The sequence below is a fragment of the Pyrgilauda ruficollis genome, unplaced genomic scaffold (assembly GCF_017590135.1).
Source record: "Pyrgilauda ruficollis isolate IOZ18807 unplaced genomic scaffold, ASM1759013v1 scaffold96, whole genome shotgun sequence".
NCBI lineage: Eukaryota > Metazoa > Chordata > Aves > Passeriformes > Passeridae > Pyrgilauda > Pyrgilauda ruficollis.
The window spans coordinates 1,786,644-1,814,030 of NW_024531710.1; the positions used below are offsets into that span (position 1 = coordinate 1,786,644).

The 27,387-nt window shown below is 40.4% G+C and overlaps 2 protein-coding genes across 19 annotated transcripts in view; both read left to right on the plus strand.

Annotated features, from left to right (window-relative positions):
- The window catches only part of LOC121365478 (calcium and integrin-binding family member 2-like), a 98,808-nt gene extending 88,952 nt beyond the window's left edge, over positions 1–9,856 (plus strand). For 7 of the 13 annotated variants that reach the window (XR_005957023.1, XR_005957022.1, XR_005957021.1 and 4 more), the window contains 3 exons: positions 385–640; positions 744–856; positions 6,218–9,856. Coding sequence is in view for 4 of the 13 variants with exons in the window: in XM_041489685.1 (XP_041345619.1) it covers positions 385–451 (67 nt within the window). In the remaining 9 variants the exon portion in view is untranslated. Of the gene's footprint in view, positions 1–384; positions 661–743; positions 857–5,252; positions 5,432–6,217 lie in introns of those variants that run through there. The other 6 variants (XM_041489687.1, XM_041489690.1, XM_041489691.1 and 3 more) reach the window with 4 other exon arrangements.
- Positions 9,857–12,556: 2,700 nt separating this feature from the next.
- TBC1D2B (TBC1 domain family member 2B) overlaps positions 12,557–27,387 on the plus strand; it is a 40,897-nt gene continuing 26,066 nt past the window's right edge. For 2 of the 6 annotated variants that reach the window (XM_041489772.1, XM_041489773.1), the window contains exon 1: positions 21,827–22,332. In XM_041489772.1, coding sequence (XP_041345706.1) covers positions 22,009–22,332 — 324 coding nt within the window. In that variant the 5' untranslated portion in view covers positions 21,827–22,008. Of the gene's footprint in view, positions 15,887–16,417; positions 16,578–17,400; positions 17,505–17,535; positions 21,682–21,826; positions 22,333–22,473; positions 22,517–27,387 lie in introns of those variants that run through there. The other 4 variants (XM_041489774.1, XM_041489776.1, XM_041489775.1 and 1 more) reach the window with 4 other exon arrangements.

The following is a 27,387-nucleotide window of genomic DNA, read 5'->3' on the forward strand; positions in this document are numbered from 1 at the left end:
CCTGGCTGTCTGCATAGGAATGTGTGTAAATACTGTATACATGTTACAAATATACATAGAAAAACATTGATCTCTTTGCTGTGAAAGCATTTTTTGAAGAACTGTAAAGTGTCCTGCAGAACACAGAACAGTATTTCTTTCATGAATGAAACTTTGGAGGAAAGATGTTAAAAGCGATTCAGCAATACAGCAGGAGCACATGATTCCAGTGAACCTTGAGAAACATCAGCTTCTGGAGAGGAGACATTCAATGTGAATGTCTTTATACATTTCAGGTATTCCTTAACTAATCAAGTGTATCAACAGAAACCCCTTTAGAACAAGATATGTATCATCATTATGGTGAAGCTCAGCTCAGTAGGTATTCTAACATTTTGTTTACAGATATTTCCAGCTAAGAAAACATCTTCTTTATACTGCTATTCATGTAGAAGCTGCTGGGATCAGGTAGGGTTTCCTTTAATCAAACAAAAGGCTGTGCTGCTCCTACAAAGCTGGTAGAGAACAGCGATCAAATGTGAAGAATTGAAGGCAGATCTGAAAATTCAGTAGAAGCTGCAGTTTTGGAAGTTTCCTGTGCCATGACTGACTTTACTGCTGTGTTGTAGAGGCTGGCAAACTGCTGACTGAGAATTCCAAGGTGAGGATGCTGTGCAGTCATTTCCTGAGAAAGTTGCAGAGAGGAATGTTTGCCAGTGTAGCCATTGGAATGACTGTCACAATTATTTTTCTTTTCCATTTAGGTGATGTTTTGGGAAGATGAGGAAATGAGTGAAAATCACTGAGTGCTGGGTATTCAGCAGGGCAAGATGATGAGTAAAAAGTGGGATGAACTGAGATGTGTATTATAGATTAGGTAAGAGAAATTGGAGAGTACCAATAAAGTCAAAGGACGAGGCTACCAAGTATTGAAAGACTGAGCATCCAGTTGCTCAGTTTAAACACATGTACTTGGATCTGTGTCTGTGACAAGATATCTCCTTCAGGTTTAAGATGGCAATGTGCATATTTAAGGTAGATGTTTGGCATCCCTGGCTTCCAGAGGAATCATAACTTGCCCCTCCATTCAGGAGTTTAGCTGGGTCATGGGATTCCTCTCTCAAGTCCTCAGGCGTAAGAGCTCCTGGTGATATACAGAAGGGTCTCCTTCACCTCCTAACCAAAACACTGGTTTAGAGCCTCTGACCAGGCAATTTCTATATAAAAGCAGCTTCTGTGGGGATAACAGTACAAAGAAAACCAGTTCTTAGCTGGAAATATATGTAAAGAAATATTAGAATCCACTGAAGACTCTGATGTTTCTTATGGTTCAGCAACATGTATCTTTGAAGCTATATTGAAAAATGAGAGTGTAATGGAAAAAAGCCTCAGAGCTGAGAATGTGTAGGTTCTCTAGTTTGATTTCTGTTTTGAGTTAACAGCTGCAGGAAAAGAAAGCGACAGGGTCATAAGACTACTTTCATCCAAACTGATTTACATGGAAGATTTGACACCTCTGCCTTACTGTGGGTTACTGTTCATTTTGTCTGTAAAGGTATTTTATTCTTTTAGGACATTGTTAGATCTATTTTTCCTGTATGCACTGCATCACAGACTGACATAATTGTTAATACTGAACATCCTGTTCTGAGGAACTTATTCTAATTTTTTTAATACTGGGTAAATACTGCATTCTAAAGAGAGATTTGACTTTTGGAATGGGATTCATTGAAGTTTAATGCCACAATAGGTTCACCAAAGTCTGACTGGGACTGAACATAAATAAGCACTCTCTGGCAGGAGCCAGTGCCTGCCAGCATGTGACAGACTTTGTGACATGGGACAAGAATGCGATTCCTGTAGCTGATCTCTCACCACCAAAAGCCCAGTTCTTTGTGCCATAACAGTCTTGGACACATTACCTATTCATTTACTGAAACAATGCTTTCTTACATCTTTGTGAGTTAATCTCCAGCTCTGTTCCTAGCCTCTCATTTTCTTCTGAGTTTTCAGCTGTAATGGTTGTCTTAAATTATAGCCTTAGGCTGTGTGCAGCCAAAGGGCAGGCAGGGCTGTGCAGCTTCACTGGGTAGTCTACTACAGAACTTGCAAAGCACAGGAGTGTCTGAATAGCAGATCACCAACCCTATATGCCAGTGGAAAACTGAACTAGCTTCTTACTATTGCAAAAATACATAAAAACATGCTTTCACCTAAAACAAATTGGCCACTTGAAATCTTAAGCAGACATGTGGAAGAAATACCAACCCATCAATGTCCAGAGGCAGCCACAATTTCATTTGGTTTTGCTTATCTCCACTTTTTGTGACCAGTTGAATGCATTCCAGAATTTTAATTCAAGGAAGCCCAAGAGTCTGATGATTTACACTTCCAGCTGCTCAGCAACTGTGCAAATAGAACACCTAGGAACCAAAGCAATAGCCACATAGAAAATGATTGCCAGTGAGCCATTGCAGGTGCTGGGTAACTGCACTTTGCAGGGATTTTGCAGTGAAGTTATGGGCCGTCAATATTTTTGAACATCTGATCCCAGAATATGATCCTGGCATGTGGTATGAGAGCCTTCTGAAAATGCTGAATAACTTGCAAGGCCCCAGATGATTTTTATCTGTAGTAAAGGATTTTTTTCTGTTCTTTTTCTTTTGTCCCCACCAAAGCCACCTCTTCATATCATAAAAGGAGGAAAAAGATTCCAGTTAGGTTTTATCCCTGGCTCTTCCATTGCTTGAGCAGGTGATCTGTATGAAGCCATAGAACACTTTTTTCTCTCTGCTCTCTTATGTGGGACCAGTGCTCAACCCACTTGTGACAAACGTTGAGAACTTTCTTTCACCTGCAAAAGATCATCATCAGCAGCATGAGATTTGATGTTACTGAGGAGGAATATCTTCTTTACTCTGTGGAAAACCTTTGAAGGCTAGATTCTAATAGCAATATGCACTCAGGTTTTGAAGCATGTGTTGGGATTTTTTTAAGCTGTCACATTATCACACCTACTTAACATACACAGGAGGCATTGACTTTGACACCATGTTCCAGGCTTTGACCTGCTATGAGCTGAAGTTCATCCACTCTAGGTTGACTTATTTTCCTTATCCCATCACTCCTTTCTCAAACCTTTACTTAATGACCCTGTGTAGGTTTAATCTCCTACAGACAGCTTTTGCCAGCTTTGTGCTGCTGTCAGGCAAATGAAGATGCAGTAAAGTCTGTTGCTTGATTTGCACTGCTGTCGTTGAGGAATTTTTTCCAGACTAGAAGAAAACACTGTTAATCATTAACCAGGGAACATCTATGCAGTTGGCTGTTATCCCAGAAGCTGAACTAAGCTGTAAATGATAATGACAGTTACTAGTTCAGAAAATTGGATCCCAATAGTTTTATTTCACTCAAAATTGTTATCATTAAGAAGCTGCTTGTAGTTTAATGGAAGCATTGGCAGATTGAGCTGGCACTAGCTAAGTGTTCTGTTCTACAAGACTGGTTACGTTTTCTACAGGAAATTGTTTTATAAATCATCCTGGAAGTTTCAGCTTATTTGAATGCCTGAGGGTGAAGCCTATTGCTGTAGCAATGGGTAATGGCGTTTGAGAGGAATACGGCATTAGTAATACCTGGAAGCTGCCAGAACCAGACAGGGAAATAACACATTAAATGTTGGAAATGCAGTATTTCTGAAACTGTTGCGGGCCTTTGCCCAGCCATTAGTGGATTTTGTGACCCCAGTCCTACCAAATGCTGAAGCAAAGGAAGCTCCCTTATAGGCAATGTGTATCTCATAAGACTGTTGCAACATGCAGATTAATTAGTTCTTACGGACTAATATTAGAGCTAGTGACTAATTGGCAAGAAAGGCTTAGCAAAGAAACAGTGGAAGGAGATAATTTCTGTCAGTATTTTTTCAGAGTATTTTAGGTGCTTCTTAGTAAAAAGCTGACACTCTGATAAAAATAGAAATTTTTCTAATAAATTGATTTCCAGTTACGTGGATTTGGGTGGATTTTTTGGGGGAATCATGCCTCAAATGTTTTCACATACAATGTGATGGATTTTTAGCTCCTAGATATTACCTGCATGTGAGTTAAATTTTTAACAGCTTGGATTTAGATAGTCTCTAGACATTTCCGGAACTGTGAACAAGATATTTATAAATCTTTTATTTAAAAAATCCTAGTGCCAGTAAACTATTTGCATCACTATCTGCTTTGTCTCACAGCGCTCAGGCTGGTGTGCCAGGCTGCTATATAGCGTATCTTTTACTGTCACCCAGATTGAATAAAGTCTTAGAGACAAGGTTCCTAGGGACCATGGTGAATATGAAATTTTATCTCCTCCAAATACATGCCACAAGCTTCCTTTAGTGAATTTCTGATTCAAATCTAATAGCTGTAATTAAGTTAGAGTATTCTTTTGGTAAAACAAAATCCAAAGAGTGTGCATCCAGAAAGTCTGCAGCCTCTCAAATGTTCCAAAAAGGTTTTCTTTCAGTGTAGGCAACAAACTTACAGAATTTACATACAAAAATACATAATAATTTCTTCTTATTTCAGTTAGTCAAGAAAAACAGTTGATACTGTCATGACATTGAACAGATTGCTGCCGATAGACAGTGGGGTTTCAACATACCCTCTTCACATTGTCTCTCCCTGTCCTGCTGAGATGCTTGGGAGCTCTTCTGAAGCCTGGTGGCAGTTGTAAGCCATGCTGCTTGCCTGTATTAAAGAGCAAACAGAGGGTAACAACCAGAATCTCTTTGGCCCAAAGAAAAACAACTTTACCTGTCTAATTTGTCTTGGTTAGGACCCAAATACTGTGCCATAGCAAAAAGTACCATTGGGAAACACTTAGCTCTGCTCTAATGCCTTAGGTTTTAGCTTTTATATTTTTCAGATTCTGTACTACTTTAGTGTATAGTTCTGAGCTTCATATTATGGGATGCTAAGTGCTCTTCACAGAGTAGGGAGACAAAACAATTCCTTCTCTAGGCTGGGGCCAAGGACAATCAATCCAAATTTCAGGCCCAATGTGGACTGAAGAGAGAAAAAACGAGAAGGATGGGCCTTCATAACTTAAAGCTATACCTGGACAATTAACTCCAATATGCAAATGGAGCAGAACTCATAAAAGCGAGAGACCTCATGGCCAATTGTCCATTTTGGTTATCTTGGCTGTAGCCCTGGCCGGGCTTTTGTATGGCCCGAGGTAGATCTATCTGTTGAGGTCTTTTAATAAATCCCTACTTTATTCTTTAGCTCTGTCTAGCCTCTGGCCTAGGTCTGCTGCGGTGCCGGATTTCTTCGGCCTGACCAGCTCCCGGCACTGTTGGTGAGAGTGGCCTCCCCCAGAAAGCTGTCAAATCCGGAGCGTGGCTGTAGGGCACGGCTGCTCTACGGCACGAGTGGACCACACTGGGGAGAGGACTGCGCTGAGGGTAGGGACAAGGAACAGGGAGAGGCCTTCCGTGTGTTTTCCAAAGGTGTTTATTGCTAGGAGGGTCAGGGACAGAAAGACCCTGAACAGAGGCGTACATCAGCTTATAAATGGGGGAGGTCCCAGGGATGGGTACAATCTTTAACCACTTGGTAGAAACTGGGGGTGGAGCACAAGGTGGGGAATACAATGTTTAAACCAATATGGGATTACAGGGGAGGAGAACAATTTAAACAAACCAATGGGGCCTTGAGGGGTACAAAATGGATAGGGAAGTTTCTAGAGAAAGGGGCAGGCTTGGGGAGGGATTGACATTCAATGGGAGGAGGAGCAGGGAACAAAAGGGCAGGTCTTTGGGGAGATGGACAACTTGGGCAAAACCAACAACACAGGAGGGAAAGGAATAATCCATTGGTAATAAAATATGTTATAACAATAAAAATGGGGAGGGTTATAAAACTGACTACTAGGACCGAGTTACAATCAAAAACACACACTGCAACATAGGTCAGCCTTCACAAGGCATCAGCTCTACAGCCAATAAATGGGCAATTTAGACTTGATTTAGTCCACTATTGAGCTTGGCCCCTGAGCTAACATTTTCAGAAGATGGAATTTTCTCCCATGAGATTTAAATCTTGAAGCACAAAAGAAGAAAGATTTTTTTTTTCTTTTTTTTTTTTTTTTTTTTTTTTCACACAGCACCTTCCTTTTTGTGCTTAAAAGAAAAATTTTTGCATAGTGACAGATGTGTTTCTATGTCTTAATCTTTTTCTTTCTTTTGTAGTACTTTCCACATAAGAATCTGAAGATGTTTCTGCCAGTCCAGCCTTTCTGAATCTCAGGCACTCCAGGGATTTTTGTCCTCTAATGAGGGCTTCCTAGAACTCAGCAGAAAGTACTGAAAGAATTCTGGTCCACAAAGAGACAGAAGCATCATGTGATCTACAGGATATTTGGAACAGACACATTTTTATCTTCTCTCCTGGCCAAGCACTCTGGCAAAGATGGTTGGTTGTTGGATTGTGGTATTTCCCTGCACCCCCCCCCCTTTTTTTAACAGTCAGAATCAGAATATTATTAAAGGTATTTCCACAGAGTTTTTATATTTATGAATATTTAATACTGCTCTTTAAAGCGAAAAAAACCCACCCCAAAACCAAAAAACTGAGAGATTAGCTTTCGTTTGTTTTCCAAGAGTATTTGAAAGAAAGGATGGGCCTTAAATAATGAGATGCCTCTATCACTGTGTTGGACAGCTGGGATCTTGCATGGAAAATATGTGAGGTGAAAGCACTGCTGTCAAGATCAAGCTCCCAGTGTTGAAGACAGCCACAGCCCACGTTTGCCTTTCAGCCACTAAAATGGCAACTGCTGGGTTTGGTGCTTACCTTCAACCAATATTTTATGGATTGTTGTGTCCTTATAAAACTTGAAATATTTGCTTTTTGTATATGATAACTGTGTACGTGATTCATTTCTTCCCAAGATAAATGTTGAAACTCAGTCCTTACTCTCAAAGGGGCTCCTGCATTTTACTCATTCTATGGGCTGATAATGTTCTTGAATGGAGGAACATGGTCATCTGTAACTCATGAAGAAGTTGAAGAAGCACAGAACTACTATTAAGGACATGAAAAGATATTTTCTTTTGAAACAAGCTATGCAATCTCTCCTATAAAATGCATGAATGCAGTTCTATCTTTTTCTTTCCTCTCCAGCTGGAAATCAGCTAGATCTTTTTGTTGGGTTTTTTTTTTTTTTGGTTTGTTGTTTCGATTTGTTTTTTTTTATTTATTTTATTTTTACTTCCAGTATTGTTTAGGTACTGGGACCTGAAGACAATCATATGTGTATTAATTACTGTTCTAACAGTCAATAGAAGGGCTCTGTCACTTACATGGCTTCTGTATCAAGGTCATCACAATTAAAACTTTTAAAGCATTCTGTTGTGCTTTGAGAATTTTTAGGCTGACCACATACTAATTTCCTTTCTGATCATTATTCCAATTACTATAAAGTCAAATCTTTCAAAGGATCAAATGTGTTATATAGAAAACTGTTAAAACAGAGAACCTAACCTGTTTATCATTTCTGTAGGGATGGTGATAGCTATCTACATCGGAAACTCTTCTGTGTGGTGACCTTGCAGGGTAGCTTACTGTTCAGATTTACACACTATGAATAAAGAAGAAATATTTCTCTAGCAGTATGTGTGTACATTAAAAGTTTCAATGGAAATTTTGGATATTCAAAGTATATGGGACAGACATGTTTAAGATTGCTCAGTGAAAATGACAGGAATAGCATTTATTTGTAATACATATCTTAGAGCTATTATGTTAATTGATGTTTATAGCATTTTAATGCTTCCACCTACTGATTTCTGTTTAGATCAAGAAATTAAAACCTGAATTCCCTTACCCAAGTTAAAATTAACAGAAATCAATCCTCATGTTCAGTTCTGACTGAGTAAAAAGAGATTCAAGCCTGTTTTTCATTTTGAGCAGATTAAGTTAGATGTATCGGCTGATTCAAAATATTTGCAAGACATTGGTATGAAGAGAGATTATTACTTAAATTACTTCCTATTAATTGAAGTATCAGTCTAATTTAAAAAAAAAACTTATTTCAAGACAGACATTTAATCTTGGAAACCTTGTGAGGTGTGTAGGAAGATATGATTCGGATGTGTTTGTAAAATACCAGGTTACAAGATTTGGGATGAGATTATCCAGACAAAAAGGATCTGGTGCTGATGACATAGGTCAATTCCTTTTGGTATCTACATTCTTCTGTGTGTTATGATTGTCATTAGCTAAAATTCCTGTATTCCTGACACTGTGTCATTCTTGGGTTATATCACACTCCCCTCCTAAAGGACGAGCAGCCTTGGAAGTGCTCAGTGTGTTGTTTCCCTGGGCCCTCCCTGACCTAAATGTCACAAAGCCCTTAGGAGACACATGAGCTTGCAGCCAGATGTTTGACCTTGGAGTCATCTACCTGAGCTGAAAAACAAAGAGAAAAAGAAATTAGGAGTACCTTGTGGAGAAATATTCCTGTTCATAGAGACGTGTTCTTGCCAAATACTGTAGATACAAATGTGTGCAGCTGTCCTAACTGCCTTCATTTTTTTGACTTACATTCATGTCCTGTAGCAAAAACCATTGTGTGTCCCTGGTGTTTGAGAGAGATCTGTGCACTCAATCCTTCAGCACTGCCTAGTGGTGGGTGAGTATTCCCAGCACCTGATGGCAGAGGTGAGGGATAGATTTCTGAAGTGCTTTGTATTTGTGCTTTCACAGTTGTCTGTAGCTGGATGTCTTGTGACTGGCAGTGTTCTTACCGCAAGATGGTTGAGTGTGTGGTTCAGTGGGATCCAAATTTAATCCTGTCATGAGGTACCAAACCTGCTGGATTTTGGCAATTGTATTACTGGCACAATCTAGCAGATTCTCTAGCAAGCATTTCTTCAACCAGCCTTACTCTAAAAGAACCATCAGGCCATGTGGAAAGAAACTGGAACAGTAAAAGAGGTTTAGATTAAAACAGTTTTGGATTTTGCCCAAAAGTAAGAGGACATACATTTTGAATTGCAGAAAAGTGTTAAATATAAACAGATGTTACTATATTTTTTTCATAAATGGACAAAGAAAAATGAAAACCGTTACCTAAAGCCTCTATCAAAACAGCTCTGTGTGTGGTCTCTCATTTATATACAGTTAAAGCATCTTGGGGACAAAAAAAGAGTTGTGAAAGTAAATAAAACTATCAAAAAGTAAGAAATAACTTGGTTATTTTAATTGATCATTGTTTTAAGGAAATACTGTAAACCAAGACTTGCAACAGCCTGCAGGCCAAAATCTGATTTGCATTACTTCCACATTAATCTCCAGTAACTGCTGACTTCAGTGGAATTAACTAATGTCTGTAATTGGATCTGTGTTGGGGAAAGTTCTTGAGGTTTTGCTGCAGTTCTTTGTGTCCTCTCATGCCCTTTTAATGTAATCTTAATATGCTGAATGCTCTTTTCTTAACCAATAACCACACGCTCTTCTTTTTCAACAGGCTCACTGTTGGAATCTCTTGCAATTTCTTGCAGTCACAGAGTAACAGTCTCCTTTCCTTTTCTCCCTAGGACTAATTTTTATCTCCTTATGCATGTTAGAGGCACTTATGATAAAACCTCACAAGGTGGCACCACACCACCATAGCAAGTCATAAATTCATGACTTCATTTAACACTTTAAATGTCCCTGAAATACAGGATACTCTGTAGAATCTATGATGCCATAAACAAAAATATGAAACTGTGATTAATTACTGATTTTAAAACTGTACATAATTACAGAGAAAGTTTTGTGTTTCTCAACAGCAGATCAATAAAAACATGTTTTAATAAAGTCCCTGGAAATTGAAACGTACATTAAAAATTAAAAAGGGATTTTCTTGCTGAAACTGTAAAAAACTCATATTCTAAACACCTGAATAGGTTAAGATTATATTGTAAAATAACAGAATATAAAGTAGAGTTTTTGTTGTGGATGAGAAACCTTATATTTGTGAGCTCAGAATCCCCAGTAAATCAATTTGGGGTGAAATAACAGCAAGATTAAGAAGAGTTTATAATGTTATTTCCCAATACACCTTGTCTGGGACAGACAATGGAGTGAAATTTGATGAGGGAGACATTAAAGAGAATAAAAATGTCATTGTTCATGTCCTTAGGAAGATGTGTGTCTGAGGCAGAAGTACAGAACACATGAACAGATGTTCTCCTCTTTTGTCTGTATAATTTTGCAGTTTTGGGTGTCTTGTAGAGATGTTAGTGGCACTGAGTGACTATCACATTCTCTTTGGTGGGGAAAAAGAGGAGTCTGTTCTTGGTAGAATTCAAAGAGCATCAGCATTTCAGATAACAGTGCCTTTATTTAACTCTAAGTTCTTCCATCCTTGTCTGTAAGACATTTTCCAGCCTGAACTCCAAGTGAAATTCCCCACTGCCCTTTCCCTTTGCCTCACGTTGGCAAGAGCAGTGAGGAGCCCAAGTGTGCCAGCCCTGGGTGCTCTGCAGTTGCGATGCAGATGAGTGCTTCCCTCTGCCCTTTCCCGGTCAGGAGCTGCTCAGATCCAGATGTTTTGAGGCACCAAGCCCCGAGTGCGTTGTGCTGCTCTGCAGGTACAGGCTCTCTGGCTGCTGGGTGCGTGCTGTGAGCCCTGCGGCACAAGGCACCATCTGTGCCCTGCTCTCAGCTCCTGCACAGGCAGCTTGCGGCCGGATGCGCCTGCAAATGCAGGGCAGAGTGGTTTAACTCTGCTGAAGAGGGTTGTGGGCACCAGGCCAGCCTCCCCCTCTTTTCTAACTGTAACTTTTCTCCGCTGAAATCAGTGGATGTGGCAGCCTGCCAGGAGCAAGGCAACTCGTTGCTGTGGACTTAATCACAGCTTGGGCAATTCAATAGGGATCAAGCTTGCCCTGTGCTCTGCACGCTGACAAGCTCTGGGAATTGATAGCTGCTGGTTGAAGGGGTGATAATTGAAGAATTTGGTCTGGTCCCTCATGTAGAGCTCTGAGCAAGCAGGTACAAGGTAGCTCTGTTTACTTGATGGAAATGGTTTACGGTTTGGTCTGGGAAAGTATTCATCTGTCCAGAAGTCAGATCCAGTTTTTTCATAGGCCTCTCATTCCCTTGATTATGGGTGTTATGGTTATGGGCTGTTTCTCACATCATCCTGGAGGCAGCACTTCACAGACAGTGAATTCATGTGGATCATTAGTAACCTTTTATTAGCAATCTAATATTCAGGGTTACTTCAATGGCACTTAGAAATAAATTGATATTCGCCAGATTTCACCCCCATCTCAGCTGAAAGGAAATGATCTCTTAGACATCTGCTTATATAATCAGAGAATCACAGAAGATGCTAAGTTGACCTGTCAGGATCATTGAGTTCAGCTCCTGGCCCTGCACAGGACACCCCAAGAGTCACTCCAGGTGCCTGAGAGTGTGGTCCAAACTCTTCTTCAACTTTGTTTGCTTTGGTGCTGTGACCACTGTCATTGTGGACAGTAGGCCCTGAGAGGAAAAAGAATATTGGTATTTTAACCAAAATGGTATTTTGGGTTTTCTGAAAATGATGATGCTTTTTTTTTCTTTATATAGATAAAAAGTTCTGCATACAAAAAGCTGTAGATTCAGAGAGAATTCCCTCTAGAAGAAGTTTGAAACTGACTGTTACTGTTCTGCCTAAACAAATAGGTTAATTGATGTATATGTTCACAGAAATAAATGCAATTCCAGGAAATTCAGTGAGGACTTTCATATGTTTAAAAATTTTCATCTCTTGTATGGCCATTTTAATGAGTATTGTTCTTCAAATGTTCGAACCAAATATGATAAGGAAGTATATAAAAATTCCCTATTGTAATTTCAAGCATCCTCATAATGACAGTAGCATTAGAATTTGCATTCACAAATCCCTCTTACTACACATCTTTAAAATTTGGCTTTCTGCAGAATTTGCTTGCAAATATTCCTGGTGAAATGACTTAGTCCCAAGTGACTAATTCTCAGTATTTCTTTCATTTCCAGTTATCTCCTCTCACTGAAAAAGCAGAGGGAGTAATTGATATCCAGAGACGTTAATGTGTTTTGACGTATTTTCATTCCAAGAAACTCACCAAGTTAAACAGTGGGTTATTAATGCCATGGTCTCTGCTGGATTGGCTTAGAGGGGATTTTTTTTTCTCACTGTGATAATTCTGTAGTAGGCAGATATCCTTGGGGGCCAGATCTCCACAGGACTCCTACTCACTTCAGTAGGCAGCCTTCAGATCAGGTCCTTAAATAACATTTTGCTTTATTCAAACATGGAATGCATAAACAAAAAATGAAAACCTGCAGATAATAAATTATTTTGCTTCTGAAGAAGTACTAATACGCAGGCAGAGATGGAATTTACTGCAAGTATTTTTACTGTCTCATTCTCTATGAGACAGTACATAAAATGGAAGAAAACATTAAAACTTTGTATGACAGACAAGTGAAGAAGAATTGTAATTATCTTTAGTATGTCCCTTTGATTTTGAAGAGTTTATTAAAACATGTATAGCTAATCTGAGAGTACTGAAAAATGCAAAAAAACCTTGCTTAGCCATTTCTTCTGTATCTGACACATTTTGTTTGAAAGTCTAGGCTTTACTACACTAAACAAAGAACATTGGAGTTCTCATAAAGAACACAGGCATTAGAGTTCTCACTCTATTTTTATTTCCTTTAAAACTGTACAGAACTCAGCTAACATTCCCTCTCATTTGCTTGCTTGAAATTAGGACATTGTGTACACAAAGAGGCTGCAGACTTCCTACTAATGCCACTGCCCTTGGCATTAGGAGTAAGCATTTGACAGAACAAGTTCTAGTAAAGCCAGAGAAAATACTTTAAACAGTATCTTCATATTTCTTCCCAAACTCTTCTGGGAAGAAACCTGAGATTTGTTATATCCTTTTGAAAATATCAGTGTGTCCTTTGAAGATCCACTCTTATTCGTATCTTCAGCAGAGATGGGGTAGAATACCCACTGTTTCTGCAGTTCCTCTGTTGTAGTGTGGAGAATAACAAAGCAGGGAAAATTGAGCCTGTTATCTGAGAAGAGCCTAGCAAAAACCTTGACTTAGTAAAATGAAGCTGAGTGGATTATGAATTCTGATGAAACACGGGAAGCTTGATTCAGTGACCTGAATTTGGAACCCTACAAAACCTTCTACCTTTCCTTATCCTATTTATCTAAAATATAAAGCAGGTGGAATTATTTCATTGATGTCTGATCCAATAATCTACAAATGTGATTCTTTGTGGCCTTTAATTATTTTTATATTTCACTAAAAAGGGGGAAAATGAAGGGTATGCCAAAGAAAAGAGAGTCAAGGGCATTTCCCTGGACATCTAATGATTTATTCTGCCCCCAAGCATGATCTTCAACCACCTCCACAACTGCTGAGGTAGCCAGTTTCTAAACTTTTTTATCTTAGAAGGCCATTATAGGGGCAGGAGGAAAAGAAAATCCTGGCAATAATTTTAAATCAAGATTCATGGGTTATTTCATTTTTGTGAATGGGATTTCCTTTCTATTTAAGACCATCCTTCTTTTACATTTTTCTCCTTTTATGACACTGGTATAGTGTTGCTGGCTGCCTGCATTATCTTTCTTTTTCTTCTTTGAACTCATGAAACAATTTATATCCTTTCTTTAATGATTTTTGTTAGCGCACAGTAGAAGTTTTGGGGGTTGTTGTCAGCTGTGATTTATAATTGTCTGTGAGACATAGGGATTTGTGATTTGTTTGGTTTGCATATTTTATCTATGAGCATAAAGAACTGCTAGAAAGAACTTGTTTAAACAAAAAAAAAATATTATTCAAATGCTAGTACCACTGAGAATGGAATTTTGGCCTGATGCTTCTTTGAATGCACATGGTCAGTGAAAGCCAATGAAGAGAATGGAAATAGCTACATGTACTTCTGGAATAGTCACACTGCTTTGGGATCTGGAGGATAAAAATTCCTCTTCGTTGCATTTCTGTCTTTAATCCAGTTGAAATGCACAAGTGCAGAGTACTAGTAGATTTTTTAAATAGAGCTTTCCCAAAGTTCACAAGAAGTTACAAGATATTTTTGTCAAAATTTTAGATAGATTGTGGAAGATGAGCCCAAACTGCTGTGTCACCTACTTTTTTTTTATGGGTGCATGGTTGCAGATGTTTTTATTCTGAAGGGTTGTATTTTGTCCATCCCTGAACTAGGAACAAGATGTATGGTTTGTATCCAAAGTCTGCCAAAACGCACAGGAGAATGTCTAGACACTATGAGAAAGAGTCTTTTCTGAGTTAAAAAGTTATTCCACTTTAAGTACGATTATTTTTGTCTGCTTTAAGATTAGTTTAATTAAAGTGTAATTGAGGTTGTTCTAAAAAAATTGTCATTTTGGGGTGTTATTTCTGCTCTTCTTTTATGAAAGCTTGTTTATTCAGCTGTAACTGCAAGTGTCTAGCAGTACCTTGAGGATGTCTGAACAGAGAAATAACAACTATCAAACCATACCTTGGTGTAAAATACTACCAGAAAGCCTTGGTGCTGAGGGTATCCTCAGTCCCAGCAGCACAACCTGTACAGTACAGGTACAAATTTTGTACCTGTGCGTTGTCCTCTTATTGCAAAGGTTTCATGCCTTCTTGGTGATGTCTCATGAGCAGTGCCTCACAGCACTGACTCCTTCTTCTTCTCAGCACAGCCAACAAAGCCCATCCAACCTTCTGGACCAGCCAAGCTGCTCTTTTACAATACCCCTCCTAACTGGATCTAGCTGTGGCCTATTGAAGGCAGGCCTGTTCCTCATTCTTGATAATTAGCACAGCTGTAACTCCTTAGGGGTGAGATTACCACTATCTCTATTCTCCTACATTCTGTCTATCCACACCTGTACAATTAGGTACAATTGCCCTGCCAAAACATTGTACCAGAACTACCAGGCCAGAGCTGGTTCTGCCTCTGTGTCAGGCTGTATTGTTCAGTGGATCCCCTAGTTTTATTCTTAACAGATGCTTCTTGTCTCTTGATCTACTTGGTATTAGAGCTCTCCACAAGAACTGACCATATCCTACCCTTTTTCCTTAGGTAAATTTATCACTCCTTTAGGAATTGTGTCTCATTTGGGACTGAAGAGTCTGGGTTGACACTCAGTGCACTGACAGTAAATAAGCCATCTTGGCTGTCCTCATTACTCCTTACTTTCAGTTCTTCCAACAGCCTTCTCCCAACTCCCCTCTGTCAGCCTTTCTGCTTCCTTGGCAGAATACAATATTTGAGATACTCCTTTTCTCACCAAAGGTCCTGCTTCTGTGTGTACATGTTGCACACAGGTTAATAACTGGGTTATGTCAGTACACAGCAGTCTTGTGACTGGGGAGCTGTTCTGGTAAATGCTCGAGGTTAACTTGGTGAAGGCCTCAGAAGATTCCAAACAAAAGTGATTGTTGTTAACTGCTTTGAGTATGGTATCCATTCCCTCACCTTTGTGAAGCCTTCCTCAGAACCCCAAAAGGCAGCAGAATGCAGCGCTGGTGGTACAAACTGACACTCCTGAGACTGAGCACATATGGACAGTGTTTTCTGACAAGTACAAGTGCAAATTTGGCATATATGGTTCTGGTAACATTGGATACAGGAGACAATTCTCTAGATATGAGGGCATAATTTTCTCCTCACCTTTTCTTAGATAACACTACTATTCAGTACCTGCCTCAGCGGGGCATGGCTTGGATGAGTTTGGCTCCAGATTTAAATGTTGTGACTTACTCTTGAATCTGTATTTCCTCAGTTGTCTGTGTGCTTCCTGTCTTTCTACAAAGCCAAAACCAGGAGTTCCAAAACAGAAAACCACAGGAAAAGCTGCTCTGGTAATGTTTGTCTTGAGCGGAAACAAATAGCAATAGAGATTTCCTGGAAAATAATTTTCATGTGACAAGTGTAGCCTGGATTCTAGACCAAATAGTCTGGCTAAATCTCTCTATTTTTAGTTTGGATTATATCTGTTATAGCTTTTTCTTTTTTAAAAAATATGTAAGTGTCTTTCAGTTAACCATCTGCAGGGTTTTTAAATCCCACTCATCTTTGACAAATGTAATTACACTTTACTAGAATATTTGGTTCATTTCTTCAAAGTGATGAATAGACTTGTTATAAGAAGTGTATATAAGTGTTATATAAGAATTCAAGAATTTGGAAGAAAGCTTATTTGCAAAGAGCTGGTGTGACTCTTTGATATAGGTGTTTTAGCTAACACCTCTAAGTATGTTAAGCAGTTCATGGTCTACACCAAAAGAAAAGTTCCTGTCCAAAGAATTTAGGCTGGAATTCATTCTGTTGAAGTTCAAACACTGCTATGATTTGCTCTCCATCATTATTTGCTGCTTTCCCATTGACACTAGATGGAAACTGGAGGGAATGGATTTCTCACTCACAACATACCTTCCATCTGTGGATTATACTGAACTTGCCACTGCAGCGTTAAGCCTCAGTTAAATATCTAAAGACTGGGGAGAGGAATCAGCTTTCAGTGAGATGGACATTCAAACTGAAGATAAAATGGTAAGATGTTTGGTTAAGAACTGCAGCAGTGGGTGCTGGTGGCACTGGGGGTTGTGTGTAAACTGTAGCTGTAAGTACAGAACCATTCACTGAGGCACACACATTGTCTGGGCTTGTTCCTACCTGCAATTCCTGGGAAAAACAACTGGAACAAGACAATGAAATTTTCTCAATATTCCCATGACTGCAATTATCTGACTGCATCAGCACTAAGCTTCAGCTATGAGCTGTTCTGTCTTTGAAGAGATTTCTACTGCAGTGTAAATGGAGGGAGGGAAGTGGTCCATGACCACTGTACATGGAAAGAAGGAAGTTTAGGAGCTACTGAAGAAATGCAGTTTCATGGTTGCAGTTAATACAATGGAAAGGTGTGAGCCAGGCTACAGTGTCCCAGGAAATGAGTTAGAAAGTCAGGAAAAAGGCCACAGTGAGAAAACTGGCTGGGTGAGAAAACTGGCTGGGCCTCTGAAATGTTGTGCTGAAAGTAAACACAGCTTAAGACGCTAATGGGTTGTGTAACTGCTATTTAGTATCACCTGGTAAATTTCGGGGATCACAGAATTTTTGTTTTTACTGGGCACTTCTGTTAAGTCCCCATTGTATGTATATATTTGGTTCTTCAAAGAAATGAAGTATGACATGGAAGTAGATCCACTTCTGTAATAATATAAAGAAAACATCTATATAAATGGAAGTAAGTTACACTGTATGCAGCTGAAATAATTGTGTTTTATTAATTGTGTCATTAGCTTTGGTTATATCTCTTACCCATTAATAATTTAATCTCTACAACAGTACTCAAAATTCTGCTTTTCCTCTTCAGCATACCTGCCAAGCCCTGTAGCAGTTCTCCAGCCAGTGGGGATCCACATGGATGCTGGCAGGCCAAGGATTGTGTACATGTGGATTGCTCAGCTTCTTGCCACAGTTAAGTAATTCCTGCTTTTCTATCCATAAGGGGTCTAGTTCGACTCTTTCTCTTCTACACAGCTACCAACTTGCCTGGATATCTTCACAAGTCAGATTACAGATTTCCAGCTAGAAATCAATGCTGCCATTCACTGAATTGTATATTGTTGCTTTTCCATAGTGAAGAGTTCTTGCTAAAATGCGGTGCAATAACAGCAAAAAAAAGTAAACTCAGGTATTAATGTTGTCATATAGTCAACTGGTGTTAGATGAGACAGTTAACTGAAGTTAAATAAGATCTTTACTCCTGAATCAGGAACTGCAGCTAAGCTTCCCTGCTTATCCACAGCTCATATCTTTTTTCCATTTTAAGAGGGGAACACAAATGGTGAATGTGCAAGAGGAATGGAGCACCATCTAGTGCTTAAAGAATAATGCTGGAAAACGAGACATTGCTAGCAGTTAAAACAGCCCATGTAATTGTTTGGCTGACTTGCTTGCATAGAAGGAAATAGTATATTCTGGAAATGTAATACTGTGATGTTCTTCATGGACCTTGTGGTGATTGAGAGGCAGGGGGATGTAAAATGCCATGTCAGACTGCATCAGAAACAGGCATTTGAAAAAATACTTTGCCTGTTTGTTGGCTAAAGAAAAAGCTTAGGAAAGTTTTTCTCATTCTCCACCTCCAAATAATTTAAATAATAGTAAGCCAAAACCATTCAGCATTTGAAATAATGTGTGATGGAATATGCAAGTACTGTACATAGACTATAGCAGGGGGACAGTACTTTGGCAGTGACAGTCATAGATAACATTTGCAGCAAAATGTTTTTTAAAATGGAGTAAAAGTTTTATGCTGAGATGTGGAACAGTTTAGCCCACATCTCAGCATGCTGGTTAGGCCTGACACTGTGTGGGAGAGGAGTGCAGAGGGGCAGTTGTCTGTAGTTCCATAACTCTGGAAAGAAAAGACCAATGGATGTTCTGTGCGAGCTCTGAAAAACTCTGGGGTTCATCTCTAATGGAATCCCTATTTGTCAGAAGATATCAGCCAAGAGACAGTAATTTTTGCTTTCTGTGACGCCCAAAACACAGGCTGGAAATAAATCCCCACAGACCGATGTCTACAGAGCAGGTATTTGTTTATTGCAGAGATGGTGGCGAGGGGGATAGCTCCACCTAACTCACCCACCCTTGCCAAATGCTGTGGTATATTTATACAGTAAGTATTTCCTAGTGTTACTGTGTCACTAAAATATCATCACATACACCTGGGAACTGATTTATATAATATGATCTCATGGTTATTAGATTTTGCACTGTGCTTGCTCCTCCCCAATTTGAGGGTTGTCGGGGGTCTTTGATGAATGCTTCCAAGGTCTTCTTCCCATCTGAACTTCTCAACTTTGTCTTCAGAGCACGTGCAGTTACGGTGTTCCTTGGTCTGTCTGGTCTTAACTGGCCTAAATTCTTTGGTTTGTGGCTAATTGGCTTTCTTTCTCATTAGTACTATACTTATCTATCTCAAAAGCTATCCACCTGGTGAGTTTTTTCTTCTCTTTTTGTTTATTCTGCATTAAGCAACTAGTTAACTTTATACAGCCACTATACAGCCACTATACAACTGTACAGAAAGTTATTTATATCAGGCTATATAGGTGTACAATTTATGATTGAGGTTACACAGGTATAAAAAGCTATGATTCAGGTTATATAGATATAAAAAAAGTCATGATTAGGTTATATTTATATCAGGTTATATAAATATATCAGGCTATATTGATATCTTATAACTCAAGCTATATAGGCATCTTGTAACTTTGATCTGTTATATAGGCGTCATCTGTTTTGTGGAAAGAAGCAGTGTATGCTCTCAGCCACTCTGATTTTGGAGCTATGATCTCACTTTAATCAGAAGAACAGTACAGATATGCTGCTTTATTTATCCACATTTCCTGCACATGTAAACATGACACCAAGAGCCTGGCACAGACACAATCTGTATTCCCTCTGCCTCCATATTGATGACAGACTTCCTTTTTCTTGCATATTTACCTTTTTTTCAAGAATAAATATGGACTTATTCAGGAACCATGAATGCTCATATTCATTATAAGATAAAGTCACTACAATTATTACAAGTTAGACCAGTCTCAGTTTTTGAGAGTAAATACATTTTTATTTTTTATGTGGAGTTGTTGGCCTTGTAAGCCAAAAGTGCTATGACTAAAATACTAGTTAACCTTTAGGAGAGAAAACCGCAGCAGAATAAAAGAGAATTTCCAGTATTTTCATGTTTGACAAGCTTTGTAGTCCATTTAGGAGTATAGTGACTGTCTCACTGTGTGTTAACATTGGCTTGCCTGCTGCATTATGCTTAGGAGTTATGTGCACACCAAAACCTTCATTGGCCCTGGCCTCTGGGCAGGAGGGAAATCTTGCCTTGTGATATGCTATTTTTAGTTGTTTTCTAGACATTTGTTAGCAACGGAATGCCATCTATGCAAGCTGGACATGAAAACATGAAAGGAAAAAGCAGGTAAAAGTATTGTTTTCATTTAATTCACCACAACAACTTAGAGATAAGTTGCTGTTATTTGCCAATCCACATCTGGATCTGTTTGTGAAAAAGTGCATACATGAAATAAGGAACTTATTTCCCAACAAGGGGAACTGTATGCTTAGATGAATCAGCTGTGAAATTAGGGGATTCTCCTGCTATGAGAGTAGTAAGGAAGCTAAACAGAAAATTTAGAAAGAGAAGTACTAACAGCAAAAGTTTTGAGGATTTGGGATCCTGTGATTCTTTGATTTGCTGCAGGATGTAGTCACTGATAGCCAGCAGGAATCACGGGTGCTCAGCCCACAGAGAACAAGGCCACACTTCACTATACTGATGAGATAACGTAACAGATCAGGGACGAGTGCTGGGCACTTGAACTTGTCTAAATGGCTGAGATAAGAAAGCGGCAGCTTCTAGAGGGAATCAGTGTTTCCCCTGTGTAACTCATGCTCCGGCAAATGACACTCGCCAACAAAGAGTGTGATGAATACTTTGTATTTGGGGAAGAAGAGACTTAGCAGTAGGTATGGAAGAAACATTATTGACTTGTTATTAAAGTAGGACCAACCCTTCTTACTGCCCACATTTACTAAAAGAATCCTAAAAGAAAAATGTCTAGCCTTAATTTGCAATGTGTAATCTTTCAGTAGATTCCATTTATGTCATGTGAGTTGACTGGGGAGGGAACTTCCACACTTTATTTTCTGTAACAAATCACTCATGTTTTCCTGCTAGCAGAACACTGGCTATCTCCTCGCTTGGCACATTTCTGGTCAAGAGGTGACAGCCACAGGGGAGGACTTGAGGAATGCTGCAGTTCCTTGTGCCAACATCCAAGCAGAACCCGTGGACAACCATAAAAATACTCAAGTGCTTTATATCCTTTATATGCTTTACCATAGAATGAAAATATTTTCTGATGAGACAGTTACTTTTTAATGAGAAATTCATCAAGGCATTTAGAAATTAGGTCAGAGTGAGAAGCTCTGGAGATTTTAAGATTTCTGGGTAACTGGAACTTCCAAACTGTCAAAATTCAGCCAGATGCTGTATCATAAATGGCATTGTACCAATAAAAACACCATAGCACATATCAGCTTCAACAACTATTTTGACAGCAAACCTTCCTTGCTGTATTTAAGGGTGAGAATGAAAAGCTTTATATCATTAAACATGGAACAGTCTCCTCCCATTTTTGGATGACTATGCCACATCAGACTGTTTTCTGTATTAGTACCAGAGCATTAGGCATGTTTAAAGGACACACGCATACACAGTACTCCAAACACTCGGAGAAATGAAGTTACGTGTACCTGCCTGTGGTAGCCTGGTGTCTTCACACTCAAGTTTCCTATGTTAGCAGTTCCTTATTATTAACACCAGAAATTCCCTAGAGCCCAAAACGTGCTAGGCGTTTCAGTGCGGGAAAAAAAAATAGAGTTTGGTCTGTAGTCATTCACAAGCCTAACCCCTGTCAAATACAGCTCTTTACCCCCTGATGTGCCTGCATTTTACATAGATTTTTTGCACTCCTTCGGCTGCTGCTGCGATGCCGGGCAGGGATAGGATCCAGAATAGGAGACTACATGAGACTACAAGAGAAGGGTTTCAACCTGATCATAGGCCAAGGTATGATTTGGAAAACTGTATTTGATTCGGTCAGAAAAGTGCTGGAGCCCGGCAGCCCTAGAGCCCGGGACGGGGCGTGCGGAGCTCCCGCCTTCCCACGTCAGCAGCGGCCGATTTCCTGGGGCAGGGCCGCGCCGGGGCTCCGTGGCGGGGAGCGGCGGCGGGGTCGCTCTCAGGGGCCGCGCTCGGCGGGGGCGGGCGCGGTGCCGGCGCAGGCCGGGCCGGCGGGGCGGGCCGGCACTACAAATCCCGAGAGGCGGCGGGCGCGGGTTGAGCCGTCCCCGCTCCCTGCGCGGCCCCGGGGCTGCGGCCGCGGCGGGCGAGGCGATGCCGGCGGCGGGCTCGGAGGGGGAGGAGGGTCTGGCCGGGGAGCAGCCCGGCCCCGGCACCCCCAAGCTCTGCGGGTACCTGCAGAAGCTGTCGGGCAAGGGGCCCCTGCGCGGCTTCCGCAGCCGCTGGTTCGTGTTCGACCACCGCCGCTGCTACCTCTACTACTTCAAGGGGCCGCAGGAGCCGCTGCCCCTCGGGCACCTGGACATCGCCTCCGCCTGCTTCAGCTACCACCAGCCGGAGGCAGGCGCGGCCGCCGCGGGGGACGAGCCCGCCGCCTTCGAGGTGCACAGCCCCGGCGGGGCCGTCACCGTTCTCAAGGTAGGCCCGGACGGGCGGGACCCATCGCCGCTCCTGCCCCGGCCCCATCCCCAGCCCCGGTGCCGTCCGTTCCCGCGGTACCGCCCCGGCTCCTCCGCCGCGCCCGTGGGAGCTTGTGTAGGAAGGAAGGTGCTGTTTGGCAAACGCCGGGAGATCGGCAGTACCGGGCTGGCCCCAGCTGTCTGTTAGTTGCGTCTTTCTTCTTTACAATTTCATGTTTACCGTGCTCCTCTGAGGGGGAGGAAATGCTTCTGCTGAGCATGGGTTGAGTGGGTTCTCTGGAATCGTCTGGGCAGAAAAAAATTTCCGAAGAAATCTGACGGGTTGGGGTTTTGGAAGTTGGGAGGGAGTGGTCGGGTTTCAGTTTTGGAGCGTTTGTGTAGAAAAGATGATGCGTGGCAGGAGTCTGCTTTGGGAGGAAGGAAGAGGAGGGAGAATTGTTTCCTCATAGTAGTGGAGGCTGCTTATCGCACTGTCTGTTCAAGGACTCAGATTTTCCTAGGACATGAGGTACATGTTTGGATTATTTAAGGTATCTTTCCTCTATTGACATGCCTAGGGGAAAAAAAAAACCAACAGGGAAACCATTTTGACTCAGTAAAGAAGAAATAAATTATTCTGAGCGTCCATTATTTTTGAATTCTGTTAAGGCAAATTTGTGTCCTTCAAGGAACGTTCTTCTGCCTAGAATGTAACTTTTCACGTGAACTGTGTACTTTCTGAGAAACATTCTGAGTATTAGAACATAATCCATTAAGTTAAGCAGTAGAACTTCCTATTGAATACTGGAAAATACCTCTTACACTTACTTAACAGTGGAGATTTGAGCAGTCATAATACCTGCTGGGACTGCGGAGCATGATGGTGTCAAGTTCTTTGGCATTCTGTTTTGATGAGTTTAAATGTCAAAATACAGGTTCATTACCATGCTTTACTAGAGAGTAAGAAATTTATTTACCTAGGAAACTAATGCAATAATAATTTTAACAGTATTTGCTTAGGTAAAAACAGTGTAGTCAGTTGCATGTAAACCTACTTTTGTATAGTTGTAAAAGATTTTACTGCTTTCAATGAATCTGCCTTTATAGCCCAAGTGTTTGTGTTATGAACATTAAAACTGCAGACTTGGTTTAAGCTTTGCTTTCAATAGTTTGAGTAGTTTTGTTTGTTTTAATTAGGATCTAGTGATTTGTGATTTTACGTGGAGATCTACAGAAAAATTTTGTGTTGAGGGTGCTTTTTGAATCGGAGGGGTTTTGTTGAGAAACACAGGCTTTGTGATAGAGTGCAGTGTGAAATGCTGTGTGCCGTGTTTAACTGTCTGTCAGACAGTACTTTGGCAGCAGCCTTGGGTGTCTTCAATGCTGATACACAAATGTAAGACATGGGAGGTTTCTTTTTCATATTTTTTTTGGTATCTTTTGGTCTGTGTTGTTGCTACTCTGCCCGTATTTTATGTGTTAATTCTTTTGTGCTGCTCTCTAGGAAAGAACGTGCATAGATTGGAACTTTCTTCATGTTTCCCTTATGGGGATTGAGAAGTGGTGCCAGTTAAAAAAATAAAATTAATTTCTGCAATTAGCAGAAAAAGATCATTTTGTGTTGTGATGCCCCAAAGCAGCCACGTGATTGTACATCAAAATTATGTTATGTTGTAGGTATTTATATAGTAAAGAAGGAGTTAATGAAAATCTTACGGGATATTGCAGGACCGACTGGCATTTTGTGGTCTTGTCATTCACCAAGGTATAAGGTTTTTGCAGCTGAAATTTATTTTCTTCAGTCCAGCATGATAGTTCTTTAAGGCATCCTTCAGCTAACTTAGGTAGAATTGCAGATTAATTCAAGATGGTAGATGAAAAAACCCAGACAACCCAACCCCTCTCCCTCCCGCTCCAGTTCAGCCCCTGTTAAAAGCAAATGTGATTTTCTATCAAGAAAACATTACACACAGAGCACGAGGAATAAAGTCAAGTGAAATGTATTCTTCAGCCTGTAATTCACATGCTTTGTTTTCCTCAATTTGCTGCTTGTTCAAAATTTCCACATCTTGTGATCTGCCCTTTCCCATTCAGTGTTACAGACTGAGAAGAGCAATACAAAATAAGCTACTGGAATTCCAGATTGAAATGATGGTGCTATTGAGGAATGCATTATTTCTTGTCATGCCTCAGTTTCTTGTTAGTGTAATGATTCCATCATCTTGATTGCTCAGCCTTTTGTCAGGTAATGGGAGCAGAGAACTCTATGATGTACTCTAGCTTTGTTTTCCAGATAAGAATTTTGAAAAAATATACTGCAGCCTTTACAGCAAATAAAGCAAAAAATCCATATTTTAGAGCTGTAGATAACCAGCCTGCCACTTGTGTGATTGTGTTTTTTCTGGACATTTCCAACAGGTGCAATAGAGCAGAAGCAGCTAAGTGTGTGTAAAAATCTCTTGCATTTAGATATGTAACAGATACCATCCCTTTAGGTAAAGGAGCACAGAAAATTGTGTACATTATGAATTATGGATAAATTATGATTGAGAGTATTTTTGTGGAAAAACATGCAAATACTGATCCCACAAATATATGCTGTAACACAGAATGCTGCTAATACTATCAAATGAACATTTGGCCATGTTTGCACAGCAAGGCTTTGCATTCAAGGGGGAAATAATTGACATTATGAATATATAAAAATGAACAAAGGCGGCATTTCTCGTTTATTTTTGAAGCAGTGTCTTGTAGTGATACATTTTGCTTGCTTCAGAAACAAGGGAACTCTGTCCGGTGATCCTGGACTGTGTGTCTGGTCACTTACGTGTGGGTAACTTGTCTGTGAGTCGTGGGGATTTGGGAGCGGAAGAGAAATTGCACAAGAGTTGTGAAAGAAAAAAATATTTTCTGGGCTATTGGCCAGGTGTAAGCATCCCAGACACTGCAGATTTCAGGGCCCTGATGCTTGAAAGTATTGGACACCAAACTTGCTGAACTGAGAGTGGCTTAGGAGCGGGTGCTGTAATTTGTCAGTGATCTCAAAAGATGCAGCAGTGACCAGTGATGTTGAGCTTGAGCAGTTTTGCTGCAGGGCCTGACACAGCAGAGGAGGGAGCTTAGCACTGAGGGTGGTTTGTTGTCTGAGCTGATGCATTTTGCTCAAAACTTTGCTGGTTAGTGGTTGCAGTGCTTTAATTAAAAGTTGGGCTGCCCTCCAAAAGAAGCCATCTGGCTCCAGATTTGCTGTTTGAGCATAGCAGGAATAGTAAATCTTAAGAAATGCAGACTTTCTGGTGATCTTCCCTTTTTACAAAGTAGCTTGAGGGAGAGTTTGTGTGTGTGTGTGTTCAGAAATGTAGCAAGAATTATCATGAGATTTCTCAAAATGTGAGGTCTTCTTGCTGCATCTCTTTGGACTCTTCCTTTAAAGTATTTAATGTTGGCATACGTGTTCCACCAGTGTGTCCAGATAGAGGATGGCAGTGCATGGATGTTTTCCTCGAATAATTCTTCTGTTTGTGTCATGTCTGCATCAGAAGGTGACAGTTCTACATCATTCTTAGTGGAAGGATTTAGGAGAATGTTTTAAATTAAATTATAGTAATTTTCCATCCTTTAAGTTGAGAACTACGTGGTACTCTATGGCTCTTCACTTAGGAGTGTCTTTTACTCCTGCTGTTGCCTGTAAGTTTGCAGCAGTACACTTACAGTAATTCCTTATTTCACACCAGTTCAGGTGACATTCATGGTAGTTTTTTCTTCTCACAGAATGGCATCCATTAAAATGTGACTGCATGGCTCTGCAGTAAGGAAGCACCTTAGCAATACCTCAGTAGCTATAAGGATTTTTTGATTGCTACTGTGTTTAGTTAAATGTTTTGGCTCTCCTGGTGGGCAGTAGCCAAATACTAGTAAGAGTCATGAGAGATGGGCAAGCATGAAAGTGTTCCTTTCTTTGACAGATAAAGTGAATTTAAAAATATGTTTTGAAATTTGTGCTCTTTATGATTAGGGGAAGAAGAAGACTTAAATATTCTATGTGTGGTTGTTGGTTTTATTTTGTTTTCGTTTTTTTAAACAGTCTATTTTTAAACAACAGCTTAAATGATTAATTTTGTTTAAACCAAACTAATTTTAACAGAAATTTTTAGGATACTCTTTTAGTTATAAATAACTGAGATGCCTGTAATAAACTCAGCCAAAACTGTTCAAAGGGAGAGGAAGACTCCAGAAGAGGAGGACCGTGTATGGGAGGAAAGGGAGGCAAGGTAACAGGCCGGGAGCAGCAGGAGGGCACGGAGTAATTCTTGGGCAAATTACTTAAAGCAGGGGCTTGAGAACCTTGTCCTGGTTTGCCTTGACCCTTTGTGCTGAAGGGTGGGCACTGCTGCCTGGCCCTGTGTGTAACAACATCGCCTGGGAGCTGAGGGTGCATCCCTGCAGCTCAGAAGAGAACAAGTGCAGCTGGGAATTGAAAAGCAGCAAGGAGCAACTCCAATAACATTGATTCATTGTTCTCTGAAGGTGATTGGTGAGATGGTAGCGGGACAAATTGTCAGAGAGGTTCATGAAGTTCAAGAAGTCATGGGCAGAAGCTAATTGTAGGTATAGCTTAGACTGACTGCAGGTGGATTGCCTCATTAGTGTGTTGTGGTAGCAAAGAGAACCACATAAACACTGCATCCTGTGTTAGTGGAAACTCTTTGAATTCTTGGTGTTGTTTTGCTGAAGCACAGTAAAACATTGCTTTACATGGCCTGTGAGCAAGTGTCTGTAAAGGAAGTATAAGCTCTCAAATTTACCAGAACTGAAGACTTGTCACTGGCTAAAGCTCCAAAGGAAATACTTCAGTGCTAGCAACAGAAGGGGAGATGTTTACTCCTGGCAAGAAGTGACTGTAGTCTGTAGACTTAAAAATCTGCTCCTGTGGTGGTCATTCCCAAACTGCCAGAGGTGGCTGTGGGGATTGGCATTTTCCAGAGTCCAGTTCTTTGACCTTCTGAGCTATTCTTTACCCTATGTATTTTTTATGAGGGAAATGGTTTTCTGTGGTTTCCTGTGAGTAAGCAAG